Consider the following 23,362-nt stretch of genomic DNA (forward strand, 5'->3'; position numbering starts at 1 on the left):
ACAAATTACAATAACTTAAATCCCAAAGCAAAATGGGAATTCAAGGACACGGGGTCATCACACATGGACAAGACACTGGAGCAGAGAAGGCTTAAGATGAAAACTAGGAGCTACATACTGAGGAACAAAACTAACGTGTATGTGAACTTCCACTTTACCTAGACTTGAAGGCTCTAAGGGGGAGGAAAATCCCAAAGAAAGGTTTTCTGTGAATTAAATAAAACCCATCTCCAGCTCCTCTCCTTAACCCTCTAGAAGATATAGATACAGTCTCAGACTAGATCTCCGTGTGAGTGTGTGAACATGCGTGTGTGAGATTGTGAGTGTGTGTCTGTGTGTGTGTGTGTGTTTATCGTGGGTAGTTAGAGGAGAAAGTTGACAAGTTCATCCCCTCCCTTCTTTGCTACAACTGGGTATCAAGAGCATGTGGCTCAATACAATGAAAAGACAAAAGCCTGATTTCAAGTTCCCAAGAGGAGCTACAGTAAGGCTTCCAAACTCCAGAGGCCGGGAGGGATGTGGGTTGAAGCTGTGCTAAAGGGCAGTAATGGGGCAACTGTGGGCTGGAAACAGAGGCGAGAGGCCCATAGGCCTTCAGTGGTCCTGAGAGAAGAGCTACAGGATGGACACGTTCAACCCCCGCCCCTGTGGAACAGGTCCGATCGTGGAGAGGAAATGATGGAGGAGGAAGCAGCAGGAGCAGAGAGGAGGTCGGCTGAGCTCCAGGGAGATTGCAAGTCCTGCAGGGTGTCTCCAGTCACAAAGGGAGGTGATGGGTTAGCCACAGGACAACTCCTCCCTGGACAAAGAGCCACCTCAGAGCCTCAGGGGACCTAAGCTAGGCTGATTTTATCCCAGACCTTCTAAACAGTGCCCTAAAATGTGCTCAGAGGAAAATAAGTGATGGCTTCGGAGCCAAACAGGTTAGCAACACTGCTTCCTAGCCATGTGACCTTGGGCATGTTACACAACCATCTGAGCCTCAGTTTCCACATCCTTAGATGGAGGTAATATCCCCCACCCCACCCTCCCAGGATTACTGTGAGTCCAAAAAAAAAAAAAAGAAAGAAAGAATATAAACCTTTAGGACAGCACCTCTCACCTAGAAGAAATATAATGGTTTCATATAATTTATTGTTAGTCCCCATACCCAGGCCAGGATAAACCCATGCCTCATTCTGACAGTGACGAAGAAAAGAGCCATAGCCAGCATGGCTTCTGGAACTGGAGGGAAAGATAAATGATGAGAGTAAAATAAAGATGACAGAGAATAATAATAGTATCGAAAAGGATCCCAAGGGAGGTGATATGACGGCTGAAGGTCATTGTAGGCCAGGCACAGTGCTAGGCAGGCAAGGGAGTAAAAACACCTCTGTCTAACTTCTGTCCTTTCTGGAACTGGGAGAGAGAATGATTTATTCACTTCTCTGCAAGTTCAAAGATGTCCCAAAGAGGTTTCAAATGAGACTCTGAAGAATCCCCTCCACTGTAATCCCTTCCCTTTCCCTTAAAACACATACACACCTCTAAGTGGCCTCAGGGTTTCAGAGAGGCTGAAAGGAAGCTGGGGGACATCCAGGAAAAGTCATCTCAGTCACAGGTCCAAGGATGAAAGCTGCCCTAGGTGTTTCACTGCTGTTAAGTCAACACATTCTTATTCAAACGCAAACACTTCCAGAGAGCTACCACCCGACTCAGGACTGAAGGGAAGGGCAACCAGGAAAGACCTAACCCTACCTCACAGTTCTGCCTGAGCTAGTTCAGGGGAGGAACAGGTAGGGTTGAGACTAGGATAAGGTGAGGCACTCGCCTTGGATACAGAATTTAAGGGGTCACCAAAAACAAAACAAAACAAAACTCAGTTATCCAGATGAATCATATTTCAGTGCAATACTTTTAAAAATTAAAATTAATGAAAAGTTCATGATGAACACAATATCTACATTTTAAATAAAGTCGGGATCTGTCAAAGCAAGTACCTGGGTGTGAAGGATTTCAGGAACGTGGGCAACATATTACGGTCTTGGACTACAGGGAGTGTAGAGCAAGACCACCATATCCATGGGGCCGTCACTCACCAGGACCCCTCTTGATAAATCAATCTGACCTATGGGTTCAGATTTCCTGAATGTCTCCCTCACACATCCCAGTAGGAAAGGCCTATCTCTGAACCTCTGAAATTGTACTCTGGTGTCTGTCCTGAGATACCTATCTAGCTGCCAGGTTCACGCCTGCCAATCAGGCTAGTAAAACTAGGTTGTGGGTGTTTGCAGGGAGGGTGGGTCAGACCAGTCAGGAAGGAGATTGGGTCAGGGAAAAGGCAAGTCTGTTTCCAAGAGAAACAAAGAGAGGAGTAGAAAATCTCATGCCTCTGCTAACCAGCTGGGCCCCGAGGCTCTTCTCTATTTCTAGCTGTGGTCATGAGCGAAAGACCCAAAGGAAGGCCATGGGCAGGGGACGCAGGGAACCACACAGCCAGTAAGAATCAGGAAGAACCAGTCCTACTGGCTCCAGATCAAGGAGCAGCCCAACCTTTGGAAGAACAAATCAGGGCTCCCTGAAATGGAGAAGGGACGGGGTGAGGCCTGTCAACAGTGTATCAGGACAAATGGAAAATAATCTAAGTGAATGAGAGGCTCACCTGGCCCGTATAGCCAAGCAGAAGCCCAGGGCCGGGTCAGGCTAATTAGACACCTAAGCCCCGTTAATTAGCCTTAATCAGCTAGGACTCCAGTTTCTGCCTCCTGCCCTTCCAAAGCCAGTGCCTGGGGTGGCGGGCACCCAGGAGACAAGGCCAGGGCAAAGTCAGGGACTGAGGGCTCCCTGGAAGTAGCACTGGGTTTCCCCTTCTGATGTGGATTTTTATTCATTTGAATTCCTGATCTAAGAAAACAATGATCTGTCTGAACAAAGAGAGACATTTGGGAATGTGTTCCTCACGACAGCTGGAGCTTCAAAAGAAGTCATCTCAGGCCTGAAGCCAAGGAGAAGAGGCAGGTGGGCTAGTCGGTCAAACCACATGAAATTGCCAATATTTGACTGTTTTTGACTTCCAACCACACACACACACGCACATGCACACGCGCGCGTGCACGCGTGCACACACACACACACACACACACACACAGACACACACTGTTCTCCACAAAAGGAAGCAACCCAGCAAGGGGAGGCTTACCAGTGCTAAACCAGGGGCCCCAGGACCACAGATTTTCAAGCTAGATAGGCTTCGTGCTTCATCATCCTCAGTTCACAGCTGGGCTCAGAGGTCCAGAGCGGGGAGAGATGTTTGCGCCATCACACAACTTGCAGGCGGGTAGCTCCGATCACCAGATTCCTGCCGCTCCTGCTGCCACGTTCACTTACAAGGCACTGTGAGCTGCTCTCCCCCTGACCCCGGTCTACAGCCTCTGGCAGAGTCCTCAGGAAAAGCCTGCCACTACAGAAGTGGCAGCACCTGCTCCTTCCCCGAAATTCTTCAAGAGACAATAGTGTTTCTGACCTGCCCCACCCACACCTGAGTCAAAGGCACAGGCTAAATGAAACACATGCAGAAAAGGTCAAGGTTCTGCATTCACAGAGGGGCCTGCCGCACGGACATTTCAACCGTGCAGTGTACCACTCAGAGCCACCCAGCCTTCAGTACCCGCTGCTCTGTGCTTTGTGAAAAGCGAGCTGGAAGAATTAGGAATGCTCAGGAGGTGGCTCTTTCCTTGTGGGGGAGGGAGCAGGGAAGGAGCCTCCAAAGGGGGGCTGTGGAGCAAGAGTGTTGATACCACTTCAGGCCTAGATGTCCTTGGGGTGTCTCATGGTGTCCCTGAGCAACTGTGGTCTGGGGGAAAAGGGACCTTGTGAGGAAGCCCACACCATGACCCATGTCCCAAGGGCCAGCAGACCCTTTCCCAAGGATTCCTTCTGGAACCGGCCTGATTCCGGCCTCTAAACACATCAGACTTTGGGAATGACTCCAAGAAACAAGAGACCCCGAATCATCATTCAGATGCTGCCTCCAGCTCCCCGTCTCCCATCGCCTCCTCTGTAAGACACTAATGGTAGGACCATCAGCCTGACAAATTAGGTGGGGGAATTAGGAGGGATGCTTGTAAACACCAGGGGCTACGTAATGCAGCAGAAGAGCATGTGCCTGACCACGGTCCCCATTAGTCATGCTAAGCCAACTCCAAATCATTCCTCTTCCAGAAGCCAGAGGAAGTAGGCAAGTCCCCTAGAGGCAAAGGTGGTAAGAACTGCACTGTCAACTTCAGCAGTTTGTCCTATTCGCTGGCAGGGAGCCACGGGCTTCACGGACCTGCTCTGATACACACTCTCTTGCCCTTGTGAGGGAAGCAGGTGATGGTTGCTTTTACAGGAAGGAAATTTGAGAGGGACTAAGAGACAAGCCCAAGGTCAGACAGCAAAAGCAGAACGGAGGACAGAGCCAATCTGTTCAGGTCTCAGAGTCTGGTGCCCGACTCAGCAATCAGTCCAAGCAGCTTTTTAACTTCTCTTCACTTGAATCTTCATCTTTAAGCATTTCCCCTTCTCTACCAGTAAGTATAACAAATGTAGAAGGCAAATAATGTAATTTTGTAAAGGTCAGGAGGAAAGGTTAGCACAATTCTGAGTCATCCAAATGCAAGGTACCACCACCACCACCATCATCATCATCATCATCATCATCATCATCTTCACTACCAGACCTCCGGATAGTAAAAGATGCGAAGATAAGAGCATCTGTCAAAGCCTCTTAGACATAACATATGAAAATAACTGGGACATCTACTCAGCCCCTGGCAGTGGCCTGGATCCCCAAGGACAGAGGACAGTCCTGTGCAAAATCAGTAGAAGGAACTGAAGGAGCCAAGGATAAGGGGCGGAGAGCAGTATCTGTTTCCCATCACCATCTTCCATGTAGCAGCACCTGCCAAGAGGGGTGGCAAAGTGTCTGAGGAAAGGGAAAGGGGGTCAGCTACTGCTGCTGCAGGGGTTTGATCCCCTGCTCCCAGGCCTGCCCCTGCCCATGACCATGGAGACAAGGGAAGCTGAGTGGACAGAAAGCAACCCAAACCTGTTACTATATAGGATCCTTATCCCACCTGAGCCTTGCCCCACAGAGAGAGAGAGTGTGGCAGGCAGGGGCCCCTCAGAGACCTGGTTTGGAGGAGCTGAGAGATGGTAAGTCCTCCATCTTCGTGGAAGCCCACAGAAGCATCTTCAGAATAACCCCGCTTCTGCCTCTTGCGGGTATAATCCTTCCCTTAGCAGACACCCAGCCTTCCCTTGTCTTCCCCTGGATGGATGAGGAAGAACCGGGTTCAACCTCTTACTCAGCGGCAGCGAGCCATCAGTCTACTCCACACCAGTTACACTACACTTCCAAGACAGACAGCTGCAATCCAACAAAATGACAAAAAGCAGAAAATGAGCAAAGGAAGACCCCCTGCCTCCTTCCACAGAGCACTGTCCAGAGCCAGCATGGTCTGGACTACACTGTATGCTGCACACACGAGGGGGCCATTTAGTGGGGCTAAGGGTTTAGAGATGTGTTAGTGGCTTAGAGCCTGGGGCCCTGGAGAGTCCTGGGAAAGGGCACAGAACAGGCCATCTGTGTCCCTCTCCTCATCAGGAATGAAGGGGAGTCACGTGGTTGGCTGGAACTGCTGACGGGATTCACACTTCTCCTCTCCTAGCCGAGGAGCGGGGCATGGGGGCAAAAATAATCTCTTACGTACTGTCTTCGCTGAACAAAGAGACGGAGAGAGATGAGATGCAATAACAGAATGCTGGACAACAAAACCAACAGTGCCTCCCCGCCCAAGACTACATGGGGCCCTTGAACCAAAGTGTCTGCCAGTGGGCTCGTAAAACAACGAACAACTTGAAAGCCAAGGTCTCCCCTTTTGTCATCCCCAGGGCAGGACTTCTATCGTAGTTACAGAGCAAGCAATGATCAAATCCATCACTCGTGCCCGGATGGCTGCCCTCCTGTCCTGGCATCCAGGCAGCAAACGCAAGGAAACTGCAGGTGGCTCTCCAACACCTGCAGAGAAATAGTCCAGGATAAAAGACAGTGGAGTGATGTGTAGAGTCTTGAGGGGGGAGGAGCATGACCTAAGGACGCTACTCCTGTCAAGCTGTTATTCCCACGCAAAGACAACCGTTCACACTTGCTGCAGGAGCCTGAGGGTAAGAGGAACAGTGGAGACACACGTGAGGAAGCTCCAGAAGAAGCTCAACGTTCAAGTTAAGGAAACAAATTCCAGAAAAGTCGGGGTTGGCCTCTGTTGTCCTTCCTACCCAGCACATGGTCCAGAGCCCAGCAGGAGGGGCTATCTGTGCACAGAGACAAGAGGCCTTGGTTGGTATCCAGTGCTCAGGACTTGAAGGTTACTGTACATCAGGGGCTCACTGAGCACCTTACAGACATCATCACTCACCACATCCATTCATGCAGGGAACTAAAAAGCGCTCCATTTTACTTCAAGGGCATCACAGAGTAATGATGGATGAGAAGGAATCCCCCCAGTTCCAACTCCCAGGGTCCAGGACCCACCCCCATATGCTATTCTGGTGCAGCACAGAGATATCTCCCCACCAAACACACAACCTGAAGTCCACTAATTCCAGGGACCGGAAGAAAGATCAAGGGAAGAGAACACATACGGATCAGATGACCAAACGGACAAACACAAGAACTTTGTCTCTGGTTTCAGAACTGTCACCAGTGAGTCTCCCTGGAAACTATTCCTGGGCTGAGAGTATGTTTGTATCAGAACCTGGTCTGACCACATTTGGACCCCAGGTAGGAGATGGGTGCCGTCAACAGGTGCTGGTTTCTGCCCTTCTTTGAGTGTTTACAAAAGGAATGAGGACAGACAGACTCCGTTACCCTCTTTACTGCAACTCAACTGTATTTCCTAACTCCCTCCCCTCCCCCCGGGTCTCACAGAGGCAGGTCCCTACCACTGGGAGGCTCAAATGAATAAGTGGGGCGCCTGGAAGTGCAGTTAGGTGGTGCTAGCTCCATCAATTCCTGTGCCCGACACTGGGGCACTTTGCCTTCAGTCCTCCGGCCGGCACCGAAGGGCTCAGGACACAGAAAAGCTCACATCTCACACCAAACGAGATTCTGATTCATGAGTGTCAGGGAAGAATGTGGAAGAGGAGCAAAATCAATCACAGAACATCCAGTACTGGTGTTTGGAAAGGCTGAACTCAGGGCTAACAGGGAGCCCAGGAGGGCACACCCAGGGGGCTGAGGAGAGGGAGAAGCAGACAGATTCGGCTGAGTGACTCTGCGGGGTCACCTTGAAGGCAAGGAAGACTGTGGAGGGTGGAGGACATGCACGCACCCCTCCCTGCCCTCCACAGCCACGGCCCCTCCAGCAGACCTGGGGAGAAGGGCCCTGCAGGGCAAGAAGCCCTCTCAAGGGGCCCTGCTTCCATCCCTTCCATCTTCAAAGTGCATTATCAGTGCAAGAAGTAGGGCGGGAGCTCAGGGGGTCCAATTCTGAGACAGGGCTGTGCCAGCCAGCTCCCCCCATCTCCTCCTGCTTCCCCCTTGCTCGCCCCCAACCCTTTTCGTGCTAAGACCAGAACTCTTGCTGGATCTCGTAAGGGGCAGGCCTGTGTGTGTTCAGTGCGGCCCTGCACAGCGGCACGGTGCCGTCCTGACTCTGGCCCTCTGCGTCCAGGTCCAGAAGCGTCCGCTCGGTGGGTGGCAGCGGCCCCGCCTGGAAGGGGAGCAGGGCTGGCAGCCCAGGCCGCTCCTCCACGGTACTGCTGCTGCTTGCCAAGCAGGAGTCCAGGTTGCTGGGCGTCTCTGTGCTGGAACTGTTGGCTGGGGAGGCGCTACGGGCGTGGCTGGGAGACACGAACCACCAAGGGTCCAGTCGCTGCCGGTTGGCAGAAGGACGCGGCCGAGGCAGAAACTCCAGGGTCTTGGGTCTCTCCAAGGCAGAGTCCTGCTGTGTGTTCCAGCGCCTTGGGGTCGGGGGAAAGACCACATTGGGGTCAGGGAGACGGGGGAATTCACCTGGGTCTCGGCTGGGGCTGGGGGTTTTCAACATTCCTGGTCAAAGAGACAAAGGGAGAGGCGTTCGATAATGGCACCACACTTCTGGGCCACACACGCTGCTTCCTCCCCACCTCGCCATGTCCCCGTCCACTTGGGATAACGTGAATCACGAGCGCCTACTATATTTCATGCAGTGTGTTGGCAGGCACTGGGGATATAACAGTGAACTACAAGGCCACGGTCCCTGTATCTGATAATAATGGGACACACGGGGCTCGTATCTGCAATGAAACAACTTGAGGAAATGTCTGTTCATTAGCAGTTCATCCATTTAATAAACGTGTGACAAGAACAAAGCTAGGTGTCAGAAATCTAAAGACGAGTCATCTAGGGGTCTCTTTTCCCAAAGAGGCCACCTATCTGATTGTAACAAAAAAATCTAAGCAGGGGCAGGGCAAGCTGAATGGTCAAGTACTATTGTCGTTCACACTCAAATCTCACTGAAAGGGTATTGCCATGTTCTCCTACGGGATTCAAGGTGGTTTCTTGACCTCAGGTCAGACTGAGGTCTTCTAGGGCACAAGGGACAGGGTGGGGAAGGCCCAGGGTGACAGTGCACGTCAGGGCGTGTGGGACGTCAGACGGAGAAGGCGAGCGTGTGCACCAGCACAGAAGTTCACCTGGACACATCTCCGCGTCTGAGCGACGGGATGAGTGACTAAGGGATGAGTGATGGAGGGCGTGATGCCCAGGCGGAAGCTTGCCTTCTGAGAGTGTCTGGACTCACGCTGTAACGAGAGGCAAGAGCCCAGCTGCGTGGCAGAAAATACCCTCCTGCGTGCAGGGCAGGATTCCTCTCGGTAACTGCAGCCTCCTCTTTGGGGAACAAACAGAGCTGGACTCCCGCCCTTGTCCTGAAAGCACCGTGCCGCACACTCCCAGACCCAGGGCCTGAGCATCCCACTGGAGTCCTGATGGGATTCTTCCCAGAACCTGCCTGTCTGCTCTCCCTCCTCAGGGAAGACCCCCTGAGGCACAGGACGGAGAGAAGTCGGCCACCTCCTGCGGCCCAGAGCAGCCTGTCTTGACTGGCTGAGCCAGAGGAGAAACGGAGCTGACCCCGATACCTCCACTCCTGGGGGAAGCACGAAGGCGGGCAAGAGGAAGGAGGGGGCGGGCAGGTCTCACCTGCTCCAGGGCTGGGGCTCAGCCCGTTGCTGGAGGGGCTCCTGCTGGCTCGAGGGGCCGCCGGCTTGAGGGCCCCATCGGAAGGAGTCCGCCGGTGGGCGCTGGGCTCAGCGCGGGGGGCCGTGAGGGTGACATGGGTGGGGGTCAGGGACTGCCTCGGGTCTCGCTTGAAGCGCTCCACTCGGACATTGACCAGGGGATTGCGGGTGCAGGGGCTCAGGGGCGGGGCCTCCCCGGGGCTGACGGGCATCTCGTACACCACGATCTCATCACTGTCAGAACGCAGCAGGGAGCGGGTGGAGTTGCACTCAGAGATGGAGGAGAGAGAGAGCAGCGTGAGGGAGGCAGAGGGGTCTCCTAGCAACAGCACGGGCTCCTCCTTCTTGAAGAGCTTCCGGGATGGGGGGCTGGTGCTCCGACGGGGACGGCTGGCTCTCTGGAAAAGGCCCTCGCGCCTCTTCTTCTCCTCCCGGGCTGGCGGCTCGGGTTCCTCCGGGGGGAGCAGCTGGCACTTGCCAGCTTCCAGCAGGTCACACCCGAGGCCCGTGGCCGCCAGGACGGCCCCACAGCCGAGCAGAGCCACCTCGCAGCGGCGGTGGTGGGGGCCGCCCCGCTTGAGGCTGTTGGTTGGCGTCAGCTGAGGGGTACTGGTGGCCGAGTTGACTGGGGTGGGCTCCTCGTGGACGCCGTCGCTGGGGGGGCCGTCCCCATCCTCTCCACGAGGGAATGGGATGCAGAGGTAGGACTGGTTGGGCGACGGCTGTGGACGACTCTCCCCACTCCGTGGACCTTCGCTGTCCTCGTCCTCTGCGAAGATGAGAGGAGTGGAGGGGAAACAGAAAATGGGAACGAAGCGGCAAGAGTAAGAACCTGGTCCTTCTCCCCAACCCCAGGCCCCTGGCTTAGTGCCAGGGATGCAGACGTTGAACAGTCTGAGGTGCAGGACAAAGAACCAACAGGACTTCATGCCTCCACGCTCAACTGTGACCAACGTGGGGCAATCACTTTCCACTCCACAGCCTGTTTTCCTATGTGCAGAAAAGATGATCTGCTAATTTGCTCCTTCTGTCGTAGGGACCCTCAACACAAGAAGTGCGGTATGAGTTTCCTAGAACAGATAGATCCCTAATTATTTTACAACTTGAAACTGGAAGGGACCTTGGATTTCTAGAATAATGGCCTACAGACTTGTCTTAAGACCAGTGTCCTGCAGGACTTCCCTGGTGGTCCAGTGGTTACGACTCCACGCTCCCAAGGCAGGGGACCCAGGTTTGATCCCTGGTCAGGGAACTAGATCCCACATGCATGCTGCAACTAAGAGTTCGCATGCCCCAACTAAGGAGCCCACGAGCCCCAACTAAGGAGCCCACCGGTCACAACTAAGGAGCCGGCAAGCCGCAACTAAGGAGCACGCCTGCCGCAACTAAGAGCTGGTGCAACCAAAATTAAAAAAAAAAAAAAAAAAGACTAGTCTCCTGCAAAGGATTAGAACCTCCTGCATGGGTGAAGGCCCATCTACTCTATGGACTGACTTATTATGATCTTGGAATTCTAGAGAGAAGAGTACTTTCTGAGAGAGCCTGGAGAAGGCCTTACCCATTCAGTGATCACAGGGCAACACTGGAAAAGCTTCCTTGGAGGAACACTGTGGTGTCTTCTATCACCATCTCCCATTCTGTGGACTCCCCACATTAAAATACACAGAAATAGACCCAGGAAAGGAAACTGCCTGATTCCAGGCCTCCCCCTTCTTCACTGCCCTAAGGAGGCTATAACTGGCCCCTTGGGATAGGAGGCCAAAGGCAGGTTCCATGGCAGCAGTAGTGATTTGAGAAGACTCAACAGAATGGGAGTAGAGCAAACTGAGAAGGAACAAGCGGGGTTGGGGCGGGGGGGGGGAACAGGAGTTGAGGAAAAGAGGAAACACCCCCATGAAGCAGTACTAGGGGTCCTTAAAGAGTCCGAGAAGCTTGGCCAAGAATTCCCTGAGGGAACAGGGGGAGAGTCAAGACAAAGGCAGTACTTACCCATCTCCATAAGGCTGGTGAACCCTGGCAGGGCTGGACTATTCCTCGGCCCCTTCCCCAGGTTGGGGGCACTGGACGACCACTGTTTGTATCCATCTACCAGGGACTTGAGACTGAATGAGAGGAAGTGAGGAAACTGTGAGAACTGGTTACTTCCTTTACCCTCAGCTCCCTGGGCCTATGGAAATGCCTCTCCCTGTCTGCTTGATTACAGCAAAGCCCAAGAGCCTCGGGGTATAGGCAACAAGCCTTATTGAGCCCACCCGCTTCATTAGCAAAAGTGCACATGCTCTAGGGAATGAAAAGCAGAGACATAACCCACCCCTCACATGCTGCTATGGAGCTGTGGGAAGACCTGCTGGGCAGGCTGGCAAGAGGACAGCAAGAACAAGGACTGCCCGGCACTGGCCAGGGTCTTGCCGAAGCCCAACTTAAGGGAGAGGCAATCACTCCGCAGGCGCTGACTACAACACACTGGTGACATTAGAAAAACTGCAATGCTGAGATTTGCAATGCAAGGCAAGCACCGGGCAATGAGCTAGCAGAGATGGGCCAGGCCAGGCCACTCCACTCACACCCTTTCTCAATTTCTCCTTCCAAGCTTACTGCATGCTTAGGCAACTTTCAAAGCCATCCATGTTTCAAAAACAAAAATCAACCAACAAAGCTGCACCAACCCAGTGCACTTTGGGACAGACCTATGTGGGCAGTACATAATGCTGGACTCGAACCCTCGGTTTGTCTGGGAATGGAGAGGAAAATGACAGGAGCTTGCTTTCAAAACCCTGTAATCAGCTCACAGTGGCAAGCCAGTAACTCCAAGGTCACTGACTGGGTACCCCGCCAACTCTCTTATAGGACAGGGGCATCAGAGGCCCAGAAGCACTGGTCTTTCCCCTAAAGGACAGTAAAGAAGGAGGACTGAGGAATCTGTGGGCTATGACTGCCCTGGAGATACCAGTATATAACCAGCGGTGGCTCTCCTTTTAGGGCTAGAGAGAGCCATTCAACTAAAGCCCACTCTTCCCAGCCCATCTTGAGGGAGGGAGAAGGACCAACTTCTTCCCTGGCTGCAGACCTCTGCTTCAAGTGCTATCAGAAATACCACTGAATTAAAGTACCTCCCGGCCACCAGTGGTTTCAACCAAAATACACAGCCAGAGAGAAGCGTGCTGCCCAACCCACAGCCTGAGACTTCTCACTGGAAGCCTCATAACATCACCTCCAGCTCTGGGTCCAAGGAATCCAGATCAGCAGAGTCAAAGCCAGTGCTGACGACCAAAGGATAAACAGCCATGGACTGTCTCCCTAAAACTAAGGATGCTGGGAGAATCCCAACAACAGGAGTGGTCAGGGGAGCAAGGAAACGTCAAGTCAGACCAACACAGGAATTTTCCCAAGGTGCACGATGGTACCGCTTCCAAAAAAAAAAAAAAGAAAGTCAGCATGGCCCTGGCAATAATGAGGCTTGATTCTGCAGGGTGCGCTGTGAGGACAAGGAAACGGAGGGAGGGTTATTACCAGTACATGTGATGACAGGGTGAAGATTAGACTCACCCCAAGTGGAAATGTGGAGATTCTGATGGGGTACTTAAACCATTAGCTTTCTCACGTCTCTGAGGGGATCTTCAATGGATAAAGAGAATCAGTAGCAGGCAACAGTGGGTACATGCAGCTCAGCCTCTCCCTCATGAGAACCCTCAAGGCTGGGCTCCAGCCACATCGCCAGCTGCCCTCCCCTTGTCCGGTCAGCAAAGCCCCACACCATGAAGGAATCTTAACAAGATGACCATGCCGGAACTACCACAGGCCCAGGACCTCCCAATCTGTGGGACAAACATCGCTGGGCAGCCACAGCTTAATTACAGGGGGCTTGTGAATCCATAGATCCCCACTGTCTACAGACAGTGCATATGTTTCCTACAGACACGTACTATTTTTTTAAAGGATGGAGATGCAAATTCACTTAACATTACTGAATTCAATACAGCTTTTTGTCATTACATATTTTCTTCAGTCAACAGGGACTAACATTAGAAATAGTATCATATAGAGGCTCTCAAAATTTTCTGACATGGAAGAGGTCTTTTCTTGAGACTGGATGGATTTTCCTTATTTCATCAATAGGAACTGAGAATCATGAAAAATGAAGTCACATATTTTGAACTGCTTCAAAAGTTTTGAGGGCAAATCTATGTAAGTTAATGTAATGTAAGAAAATTCCAAAGTTAATGTTTTGTGTACTGTGAAATGCAGTTAATCTACTAGCATGACAAAAAATACCTTTAAATGAAGCAGAACCAGAGAAACTATCGGGATCCATAGCCAACCTGGTAAAGCCTATCTGGAAACACACTAATGTCAGAAATACCAAGGGACTCAGGGTGACGGAGTTCCTCAGGCCCAGCTCAACCCTACTTCTAGCCAAGGCTCAAAGGACAAACTGAGGAGTGCTTGTACCTACAGAACTTAGTATAGCAGAGCAACCTGCAATCCCCAGAGGACTCAATCACTGAATTCTTATACAGCTTAGGCAGTCTGCCCTACATATCTAAATATTCTGTTCCAAGGTAGCTAGTGATTTCCAAAGCCTGGCTTCAAAGAGTCCATCCTTCATGAACCAACCTGTTATTTTCACCTTCAGCACAGATCTGACATGGGGAAGTAGATTTTGGACATGAAATCTTAGTATTCAGAGAAATACCAAGGCTAGTTACAGGTTCAGGGCACCTCTAAGTCTAATAGTCAACCTTAGAAGCTCTTTGAAAAGCCACTAAAAAGGATGAAGGGGGCTACTGCTAATCCTCCCACTTGGAAAAGTCAAGAAATATGGTTCTAGATTCTAACACAAGAATAAGAAGTATATCCCATGACATGCATTCTTCGAGTATGAAGGAGAATTGCATGAGAAGCACGGACGAATCATGAGAGCAAGTATTTACATATGCTTACTACGAGCCAGCCCATCTTCTAGGGACTTCCCAAATACGAGCTTATTCATGATCAACTCCATGAGACGGGTATGGAGAGAATCCCCATTTGATAGATGAGAAAACATAAGGTCCCACAGCTGGGCATGGAGGAGCCGGGATTCACACCCCGGCAGCCTGGGCTCAGCATCCATGGTCTTCACTACACGACAAGCAACTGGTCTGTGAAGGACTAGGGCCCCTGGGTCACAAGCCCACAGTGAGAACACAAGCACATCCAAGGCACCAGGGCGTGCCATGTGCTTTGCCTAGAGGGGGCACTCATACACGTCAGCGTGGCTAGGGGGTGGGGTCATCAGGAAGTGCTAGTGGCCCTGGAGTCACCTCCAACTGCACCTGCAGGGCTGGGTTATTCTGCCTGCCCCTGCTTCAGGATGAGCCTCCATTCAAGAGGCGTGTCACCTCTGTCCTTCCTTCTCTTTCTCCTGGGCAGATGTTTTAAGGGGAAGAGCCAGGTGTAAACAGAACACTCAGGCTGAACTCCTCACACGTAGTGAATGCTTGGACTACTTGCTACTCTGAACAGGAGGCCTCCAGGGCTGGGCAAACTGTAACTCATGGGCTAAATCCTTCCCATCACTTGTTTTTGTACAGTTTTACTGGAACACAGCCATGCTCGTTCATTTATATATTGTCCACGGTCTGTGGCTGCTTCTGTACTACCACAGTGGGGCTGAGTAGTTACTACAGAGACCACGTGGCCCACAAAGCCTAAAATACTTACTATCCGGCCCTTTATGGAAAAAGTATGCCAACTCCTGTCCTAGGAGGTTCCAGGGAACAAGGAGATTGGAAAACCCTATTGTAAAGATCAAGAAGCTTGTCATTTCTCTGAACGCAGCGAAACACGCAACAGAGAAAAAGGTATTCCACATCATATTTTTAAAGGATTTCCCATCATCTGGCTCTTACCCTTCGTCTCCTGAGGCAAACTCCTTCTGACCAAGTGTACCTGGCCCCCACGTCCGTCCCTTCTTCTTGGGGGCCCTCTTCTCCTCCTCTTCCCCCTCCTCCTTGGGGACGACACAGCTCCGGCCCCAGGTTTTGCTGCTTTCGCCTGGTGTCACTGTGGATGACAAAGGTCGAATGGGAGCTGGAAAACAGAGAGGTAGCCTCTCCCCGACCGGACACGCACACTCACATAATTGGAGCTGCGGGGGATAGTCAGACCTTGTCAAAAACTCTGTACCCGAGTGGAGCCTGCCAGGCAAGTAAAGGAGTTCCAGCCACCACTCACTCAGTGCTTTCAAAGTACCAAACGTGAGAAAACCTCCCAGATTCTCCCGAGTCCAGTATAAAGTGGGCACTCAGGCCAGCCAGTCACCAGAGCTCCAAGCAGACCTGACTTAGGAACATGTTTTGTTGCCGGGGACTGGCTTGGGGGGCGAGGGGGGCGGTGAGGAAGTAGGCGAGAGATAAGGGGTAAGGAAGATGTAGAAGTGAAGACATTTTGGTAAGAAAGTGCTGGAAAGGAAGAAAGTGAGGAATTCAACACTGTGGAGAAGGAAGTCAGGGGTAGGAGAGGGGGAAGGAACAGGCCTGGAGAAATATAACAGATAGGAGAGGAGGCGCCTTCTTCTGACCCTGATACCTTAGAGCAAGGGTTGAAAGCCAAATGCTTCAGAGACTGGCCTTATATCATAAATGAATGGAGTGACCCAATTACCAGAAAACAGGGAGTTGAGGGGACTGAGGCAAAATACAGAGCATACGAAAAAAAGAATCCACTGATTTGATTTGATTTTTCAAGGAAAGCCAGAAATCCAGGTCTTGGGGGTTTTTTTGATGAAATCTCTCTATCTTTAAATTAGGGCATACACATGCTTTACATATATGCATATATGTGTGTTTGTATAAGTTCTTTTTAATAAACACCGTCATAAAATAAAATTGGTTCGGATCTGGCCTATCATAAAGTAGCTGGCAAGTTTACCTTGGAACCTACACTTTGACAAAGCCCTTTCCTGGGAAGCATGGAAAAGAAAAACCATGATGCCCCAAATATGGCAGCGAGTGCACAAGGTCCCCAGGCCAGGGTACCTTCATCGCATCCCAAATTGCTTTGTAATTCACTGAAGAGCCCGCTGATACCCACAAACCCCTTTGCTGGTATCTGACTAAGAGTGAAAGGGTCAAGGTCATGGAGAGACGAGGTGGGGGGTAAGGGTCTGCGTACACATGTGCATGTATATACATATTGTGGAGGAGAGGTGGCAGAGTTATGGACGGAGCCAGCCTGGACCAGTCGGTGGCTGGACAGAGCAGGGGACAGGTGCCCCCGGTGTGTTCTGGCCCCAGCTAATTTGGGAAACAGCCTCACACTGGATGGCTCGCAGGCGAGGAATGATGGTGGGGCTTGCAGGAGGACTAGAGCGGCTGTTGATGAGACTCTTCCTTTTATCCATGGTGGGCGAGGCCTGTACCGTGAACTTGTGCTGGAAATCTGCTTGGGGAAAGACAAACAGATGCGTGTGCATTAGAATTTTCCCATTATCAAATTCCTATGAGCTATAAGGATATATACTGCAACACAGGGAATACAGCCAATATTTTATAATAACTATAAATGGAGTATAACCTTTAAAAATTATGAGTCACTATGTTGTACACCTGAAACTTGTGTAATATTGTACATCAACTATACCTCAGTTAAAAAAAAATTCCTATGAGAGAACTGACACTTCCTGGCAGGCTTGAGGGACAGGCCCTATTTCCTGAGAAGCTCCTTTTCACCTGGGAAATGTTCTCTTTCAGAATCATTTCTTTTTCACATAGGGATGTGGCAAGATGGACATATGAAGAGAAGGAAACTTCATTACCCAAGTGAACTTCATCATATGGTTTTCATAAAGCCGTCTATATAATGTACATATGTCTATATAATGTATATAGGTGTAGCAAGTACGTGCTTAGAATAGTTTTTAAAAATATCATGAGACCTTGTCGATTATTCTAGGAAATCTAACTTAAAATTCTCCATCTCATATAGTCTATCCGTACACGCCTCCTTTTCTCAGGGACCAAAGCAGGGAGACTGATGCTCCTCGCTAAGTGCGGGGTAACAGGACTAACCCACAGAACCTGGGGAAGTGAGGGAGATGCGGTTAATGGTCCAAATTCTGATGTATTCCAAAGGCATTTACAGCATACATGAGGAATGTAAAATGTACATTCTCCGAGTTTCTGAGCTTCATTCTCCCCATCTATCAAAAGGCTATAAAAAAGATCTGCATGTTTGCACCTAGGTCTCCCCTCTAGACTGTGATCTCCCTGTAGGTGAGCTCCATGGCTTTTCTATCTGCTTCCTTAGCACACAGCAAGATGCTGGCACGTGCCAGATGCTCCAGAGGTGCTTAAAGACTCTGTGTTGCCTGAAAGGAAAAAACTGTGCAATGACACATTCACTGAATTTCACTAGATGGTTCTCTTTTCTGTACCTAAGCCACCATCCCAGTGCTTAAAATCATCCACTACTACTCCTATTATGCCATTTTCCCTTGGTTCCTTATACTTCTAATAAGCTTGCTTCCTGGGGCCTTACAGACTCAGAATACAATGAACTTTTTTATTTACATAATACACACTTGAGTACTCACCTCCCTCCGTGGGTACGTTACGCCCCGCAGAGATTCTAATTCATAGTTTCATATTTCTTTGCATTTTCCCAAGGCTGTACCTACTGCAAATGTACCTTTGTTCAGCTAATGTGTTTCTGAAAGGTTATGTGTAAATCAAATTCTTAAACGTTCATCCTAATCTCAACTGCACACAGAGAGCTAATTATTTACAGAAACCCTGAGATGAGTTATTTTGCAGACTCACACGTACATACACACGTACCCTGGGATTTTTCTTCCCCAGGGACACATTCCTTCTCCAGGTTTGCCTAAAGTGAGATGTGCCTGTGTGCACGGCCGTGCTTCCAGCAGCCCGGACTGAGCCTGCCTGTCAGGCCAGTCACATTCATGGCCTTCCCCTCATATTCTGAGTGTAGTCACACCACAAAATCCCCCTGGAAGGCGGAAGCTGTCCAGCAGGCCAGGCTTTCCACGGAATAGAACGGACCTTCTTAAACCGGCTCCGTGATGAGCCCTGGGGTCTCACGTTTCTGAGCTCAGTCCCCGGTTCCCACAGACCCCCTGCCACACCAGCCCCTCGGTCCACTCCCACTTCCCCCAGGTCCCCGGCCACCGACCGGAAGGGAGGCTGATGCGGTTTCCGTCCTTGAGCTTCAGTCGGTTCTTCCTGAACTTGCCCTTGCGTTTCTTGACCCGGGGCTTCTCCTGGCACAGCTGGTGGATGATGACGTTGAGCTCCCGCTCCAGGATGTCGATCTCCCGCTCGGCCAGCTCCTGCTCCCGGCGCCGCAGGAGCTCCTCCTGGTTCTTCTGCTGGAGTGCGGCCCGCGTCAGCTCCTCCTCCCAGGTGTGCAGCTCCTGCCAGGCAGGTAGAACCATGGGGGGGGAGGGGGGGAGGGGGCGGTGTGGGGGGCAGGTGGTCCATGCAGAGGGCGCTCGCCCCTGGGGGGCCGGTGCTCACGGCAACCTGGACAGCTGTCCTCTAATGCCCCACGCTTCAGTCCCCGGCGGAGATGGGGGCTCAAGAGCTGCCTGGAAAATGAACACCCGACCACCGCAAATGGAGGAAAGGCAGGCTCAGAAGAGCCATCCTGAGGATACAGCTAGAGTAGCCACAGGCCAAGCCCTGGAGACGGGGGCTGATGGTTCCCTGTGCCCCTTGATTGACTGATCAAAATTACCTGTGACCAGGAAAAACGATGGCGTTTGGGTAGAAAATATAATCATATACTCAAATTTTACAGATTTGGTTCTATTTTGATTTTTTTTTTCTGTTACATAAAGGAAAGTTTTTTAAAACCAGAGCCAACTTAATGTAATCTAGCTTAAAATGTGCGTGCTGTAAATGAATCACCCTCCAGGCATCGCCTAACATTCAAATGAAAATAAATATATTTCCAGGGTGGCTGTTCAAAAGGTTCGTGAGGCGCATCATCTAAATCTTTGTTCACTTGGTGAGTGAATCCACTGGGCGTGTGGTTTAAACTTGCATCTTATCTTAAAGGACAACCATTTGCTCTGGAAGGATGGGGACAGCACAGCAAAGAGAAGAGAGAACATTTCCTGAAGTCTTTGCCAGGCACTTTCTCTAGAAGGTGGGCAGAACCTCTTCCCTCCCTCCCCTTTTTCCTCCTGCATGAATTTACAAATGAACTCACCATGGAATTCCTGGAAAGAGTTGGGGGCTTATGGCATCAGGAAATAGGAGAGAGCCCAGGAAAGAGAACAAAGCATGCATATAAAATTTAAACATGTGGACTCTAAACTGTTAACACTGGTTACCGCAGGCCTAGGATTGAAGTGGGGTGGAGGTGGAGGACTAAAACTTAAGAAGCTTTCATGTCAACAACCTGAGAGAACCATGTCTAAAAAGGGAGAAGTTTTTTTCAATAAAGCAGCCAGAGCAACACTTCTGTGGTTGAAATTCAAAATTCTCAATGAAATGCTCCCCTATAAGAAGTCATTCTGGACTAGAACAAAATATAGAAATGGAACCCAGGGCTAGAAAAAAGTATGTGAACACATATTGGGGAAGCAGAGCGGCAGGCAGAGAGCAGAAGAGAAAACAGAAACAAAATGGGAATAAAATATTCTGATGAAAGGAGTTTTCCATTCAACTTGCCTTCTATTCTCAAGAGTATATGAAAATGACCATAAAAATGATAGAAAGGAGAAAAATGAGAAGAGGATGAGCACCTTGAAAGTTGTCTGGTACGTGGTAGGTCCTCAGTAGTTGCTGATTAACTGTTGAGTCGATGAATGAATGAGAGAAAGAAGGAGGAGGAGAGAGAAGACAATTTTATAAATGCAGTCCTTCTTTATGGGAACATGGATTCATCACAGTGCCTGAGAAATGAGCTTGAACTTTTGAACTTCTCCTTCTTGGTGAAATAAGCCCCAAACAGATTAATTGTTGTGCGCCCTCCACATCCTTGGCTTCCTGGTCCCACTGCTTTGTTTTCACCATCAGAACAAAAACACATAGAAGATTCAGAAAAATTATTCCTGGTTGGTTATTTTGCTGCTAAATGGGAAAGCTGAAAATTAGTTCGAGTTAATCTCAGCCTTCCTAAGTCCTCTCTCCTGCATGCTCTTGTCTAAGGCATGGCTTGGGTTTAAGCTCCTTCCTTTAAGGGAACTTGAACCCCAGCCCAGAGACCAATCCATCCTCACATACACAGAAGCAGTAATAGGTTGAGCCAACTTGAAGAGTGAATCATATGGGAAAACAGGACATTTATGGAGTACTCAACTATGGCACCATATACCCGGAAACCCTCCAGCATGGTAAATCCCCTTCTTGCGAAACACCTATTTGGGTATCAACTCCATAGTATGCAAATCACATCTTCCACATAAAATGATTTAAGAGGAATCTCTCCAGAGAGAAAGCTCATTACCCATTTCACCCTCACTTGCTCAACTCCAAGCCTTATAATGGAGAGGTATCACAGCATTGGTGTTAAAAGCAAGGACTCTGGAACAAAGTGGCTGATTTGTGGCCTTGAGCAAGTTAAAATGGGCATCACATGTTATATGGAGTTAATAGCACCAATATCACAGGACTGTATTACATAAGGCAATTATTACCTTATTATGCAAGATTATGTAAGAATTCATATAAATTACTCATAACAGAGCATGGCAAATAGCACATGCTCTACAAATGTTAGCTATTACGAGAATTGGTTTGACTTTTTCTAGTAACTACTTCCTGACAAAATCCAACTTTCATTTTTCTTATTGGCTGCTACCCTTATAATTTCATCAATCAAAAGAAATAACCACGGAACTATATTCAATATCCTGTGATAAACCATAATGGAAAAGAATATGAAAAAGAATGTGTGTATATATATATATATATAATATATAACTGAGTCACTTTGCTGTATAGCAGTAATTAACACAACATTGTAATTCAACTATACTTCAATAAAAAATAAATTAAAAAAAGAAAAAGAAATAACCAGGAGTCAGTGATTCAGCAATCTCAGAAAAGGCCAGGAACTCTGGGGTTCTTCTAGTTGGAATAGAACTAGTAATTGGAACAGTCTCTTTTAATCATTCTGCTCAATGGTCAGTACAGATCCACCCCTCTCTCCCCCTGAGTCCCTAAAGAATTGTCATAAGCTCACTGCATCCCCCTGCAGAATGCTCCTTGACTTGCCAAACAGTACAAGGATTGCTATGTTGCATCAAAAGAGTTATATCGGATTAAAGACCTAAGTGTAAGGCCAGACACTATCAAACTCTTAGAGGAAAACATAGGCAGAACACTCTATGACATAAATCACAGCAAGATCCTTTTTGACCCAGGTCCTAGAGAAATGGAAATAAAAACACAAATAAACAAATGGGACCTAATGAAACTTAAAAGCTTTTGCACAGCAAAGGAAACCATAAACAAGACCAAAAGACAACCCTCAGAATGGGAGAAAATATTTGCAAATGAAGCAACTGACAAAGGATTAATCTCCAAGATTTACAAGCAGCTCATGCAGCTCAATAACAAAAAAACGAACAACCCAATCCAAAAATGGGCAGAAGACCTAAATAGACATTTCTCCAAAGAAGATATACAGATTGCCAACAGACACATGAAAGAATGCTCAACATCATTAATCATTAGAGAAATGCAAATCAAAACTACAATGAGGTATCATCTCACACCGGTCAGAATGGCCATCATCAAAAAATCTAGAAACAATAAATGCTGGAGAGGGTGTGGAGAAAAGGGAACACTCTTGCACTGTTGGTGGGAATGTAAATTGATACAGCCACTATGGAGAACAGTATGGAGGTTCCTTAAAAAACTAAAAATAGAACTACCATATGACCCAGCAATCCCACTACTGGGCATATACCCTGAGAAAACCATAATTCAGAAAGAGTCATGTACCAAAATATTCATTGCAGCTCTGTTTACAATAGCCAGGACATGGAAGCAACCTAGGTGTCCATCATCGGATGAATGGATAAAGAAGATGTGGCACATATATACAATGGAATATTACTCAGCCATAAAAAGAAATGAAATGGAGGTATTTGTAATGAGGTGGATGGAGTTAGAGTCTGTCATACAGAGTGAAGTAAGTCAGAAAGAGAAAAAGAAATACAGTATGCTAACACATATATATGGAATCTAAGGAAAAAAAAAAAATTAAAAAAAAAAGGTCATGAAGAACCTAGTGGCAAGATGGGAATAAAGACACAGACCTACTAGAGAATGGACTTGAGGATATGGGGAGGGGGAGGGGTGAGATGTGACAGGGTGAGAGAGTGTCATGGACATATATACACTACCAAATGTGAAATAGATAGCTAGTGGGAAGCAGCCGCATAGCACAGGGAGATCAGCTCGGTGCTTTGTGACCACCTAGAGGGGTGGGATAGGGAGGGTGGGAGGGAGGGAGATGCAAGAGGGATGAGATATGGGAACATATGTATATGTATAACTGATTCACTTTGTTATAAAGCAGAAGCTAACACACCATTGTAAAGCAATTATACTTCAATAAAGATGTTTAAAAAAAAAAAAAAAAAGAGTTATATCTTCAAATCAGCTCCAGAAATGATTTTTAAGTCCTTTGATAAGGTAAACGATGATATTGGAAAGAAAATGGTTTTGGAATCAGAAGACCTCAGTTCAAGATTCTGCCTCCTCACTTACTAGTTGTGTGACTTTAGACAGACACTGACCCTCAGCTCTGAGATGAAAAAGTTAATAACACCTGCCCTACATGCTGGCAGCAGGGGCCATAAGACTCCTGGATAAAATGGGTGAAAAGGTCTCATCAGACCTTTCAAGTGAAAGAACTGGGAAGCCATAAAGATAATTTTAGATTCTACTATTATTATACTGCTTCCCAAATTTCCACAGAGGGGAGTGAGAAGGGAAAGAAGAAATTAACCAAGTCTATCCATGGACATCCCTCGTGCCCCTAGCCACTGGCCCCGCAGGATAAACAACATAACCGCTTTGATTGGCTTCCTCCGTGTGGACGCTGACTGCTGGCCAGACACTACGGGCAGAGAGGGGGGCCATTTAAGGAATGGTCT

At 49.0% G+C, this 23,362-nt stretch overlaps 1 protein-coding gene across 1 annotated transcript in view; it reads right to left on the reverse strand.

Annotated features, from left to right (window-relative positions):
* Nucleotides 1-7,581: 7,581 nt before the first annotated feature.
* The window catches only part of MAP3K9 (mitogen-activated protein kinase kinase kinase 9), a 74,602-nt gene continuing 58,821 nt past the window's right edge, over nt 7,582-23,362 (reverse strand). Inside the window, 8 exon segments of the mRNA XM_061182704.1 lie at nt 7,582-8,071; nt 9,206-10,012; nt 11,233-11,345; nt 15,135-15,288; nt 16,399-16,440; nt 16,443-16,503; nt 16,505-16,665; nt 18,418-18,658. Of these exon segments, the coding sequence (XP_061038687.1) occupies nt 7,587-8,071; nt 9,206-10,012; nt 11,233-11,345; nt 15,135-15,288; nt 16,399-16,440; nt 16,443-16,503; nt 16,505-16,665; nt 18,418-18,658 (2,064 nt within the window). The 3' untranslated portion in view covers nt 7,582-7,586.

Source organism: Eubalaena glacialis, chromosome 2 (genome assembly GCF_028564815.1).
Source record: "Eubalaena glacialis isolate mEubGla1 chromosome 2, mEubGla1.1.hap2.+ XY, whole genome shotgun sequence".
NCBI classification, from domain to species: domain Eukaryota; kingdom Metazoa; phylum Chordata; class Mammalia; order Artiodactyla; family Balaenidae; genus Eubalaena; species Eubalaena glacialis.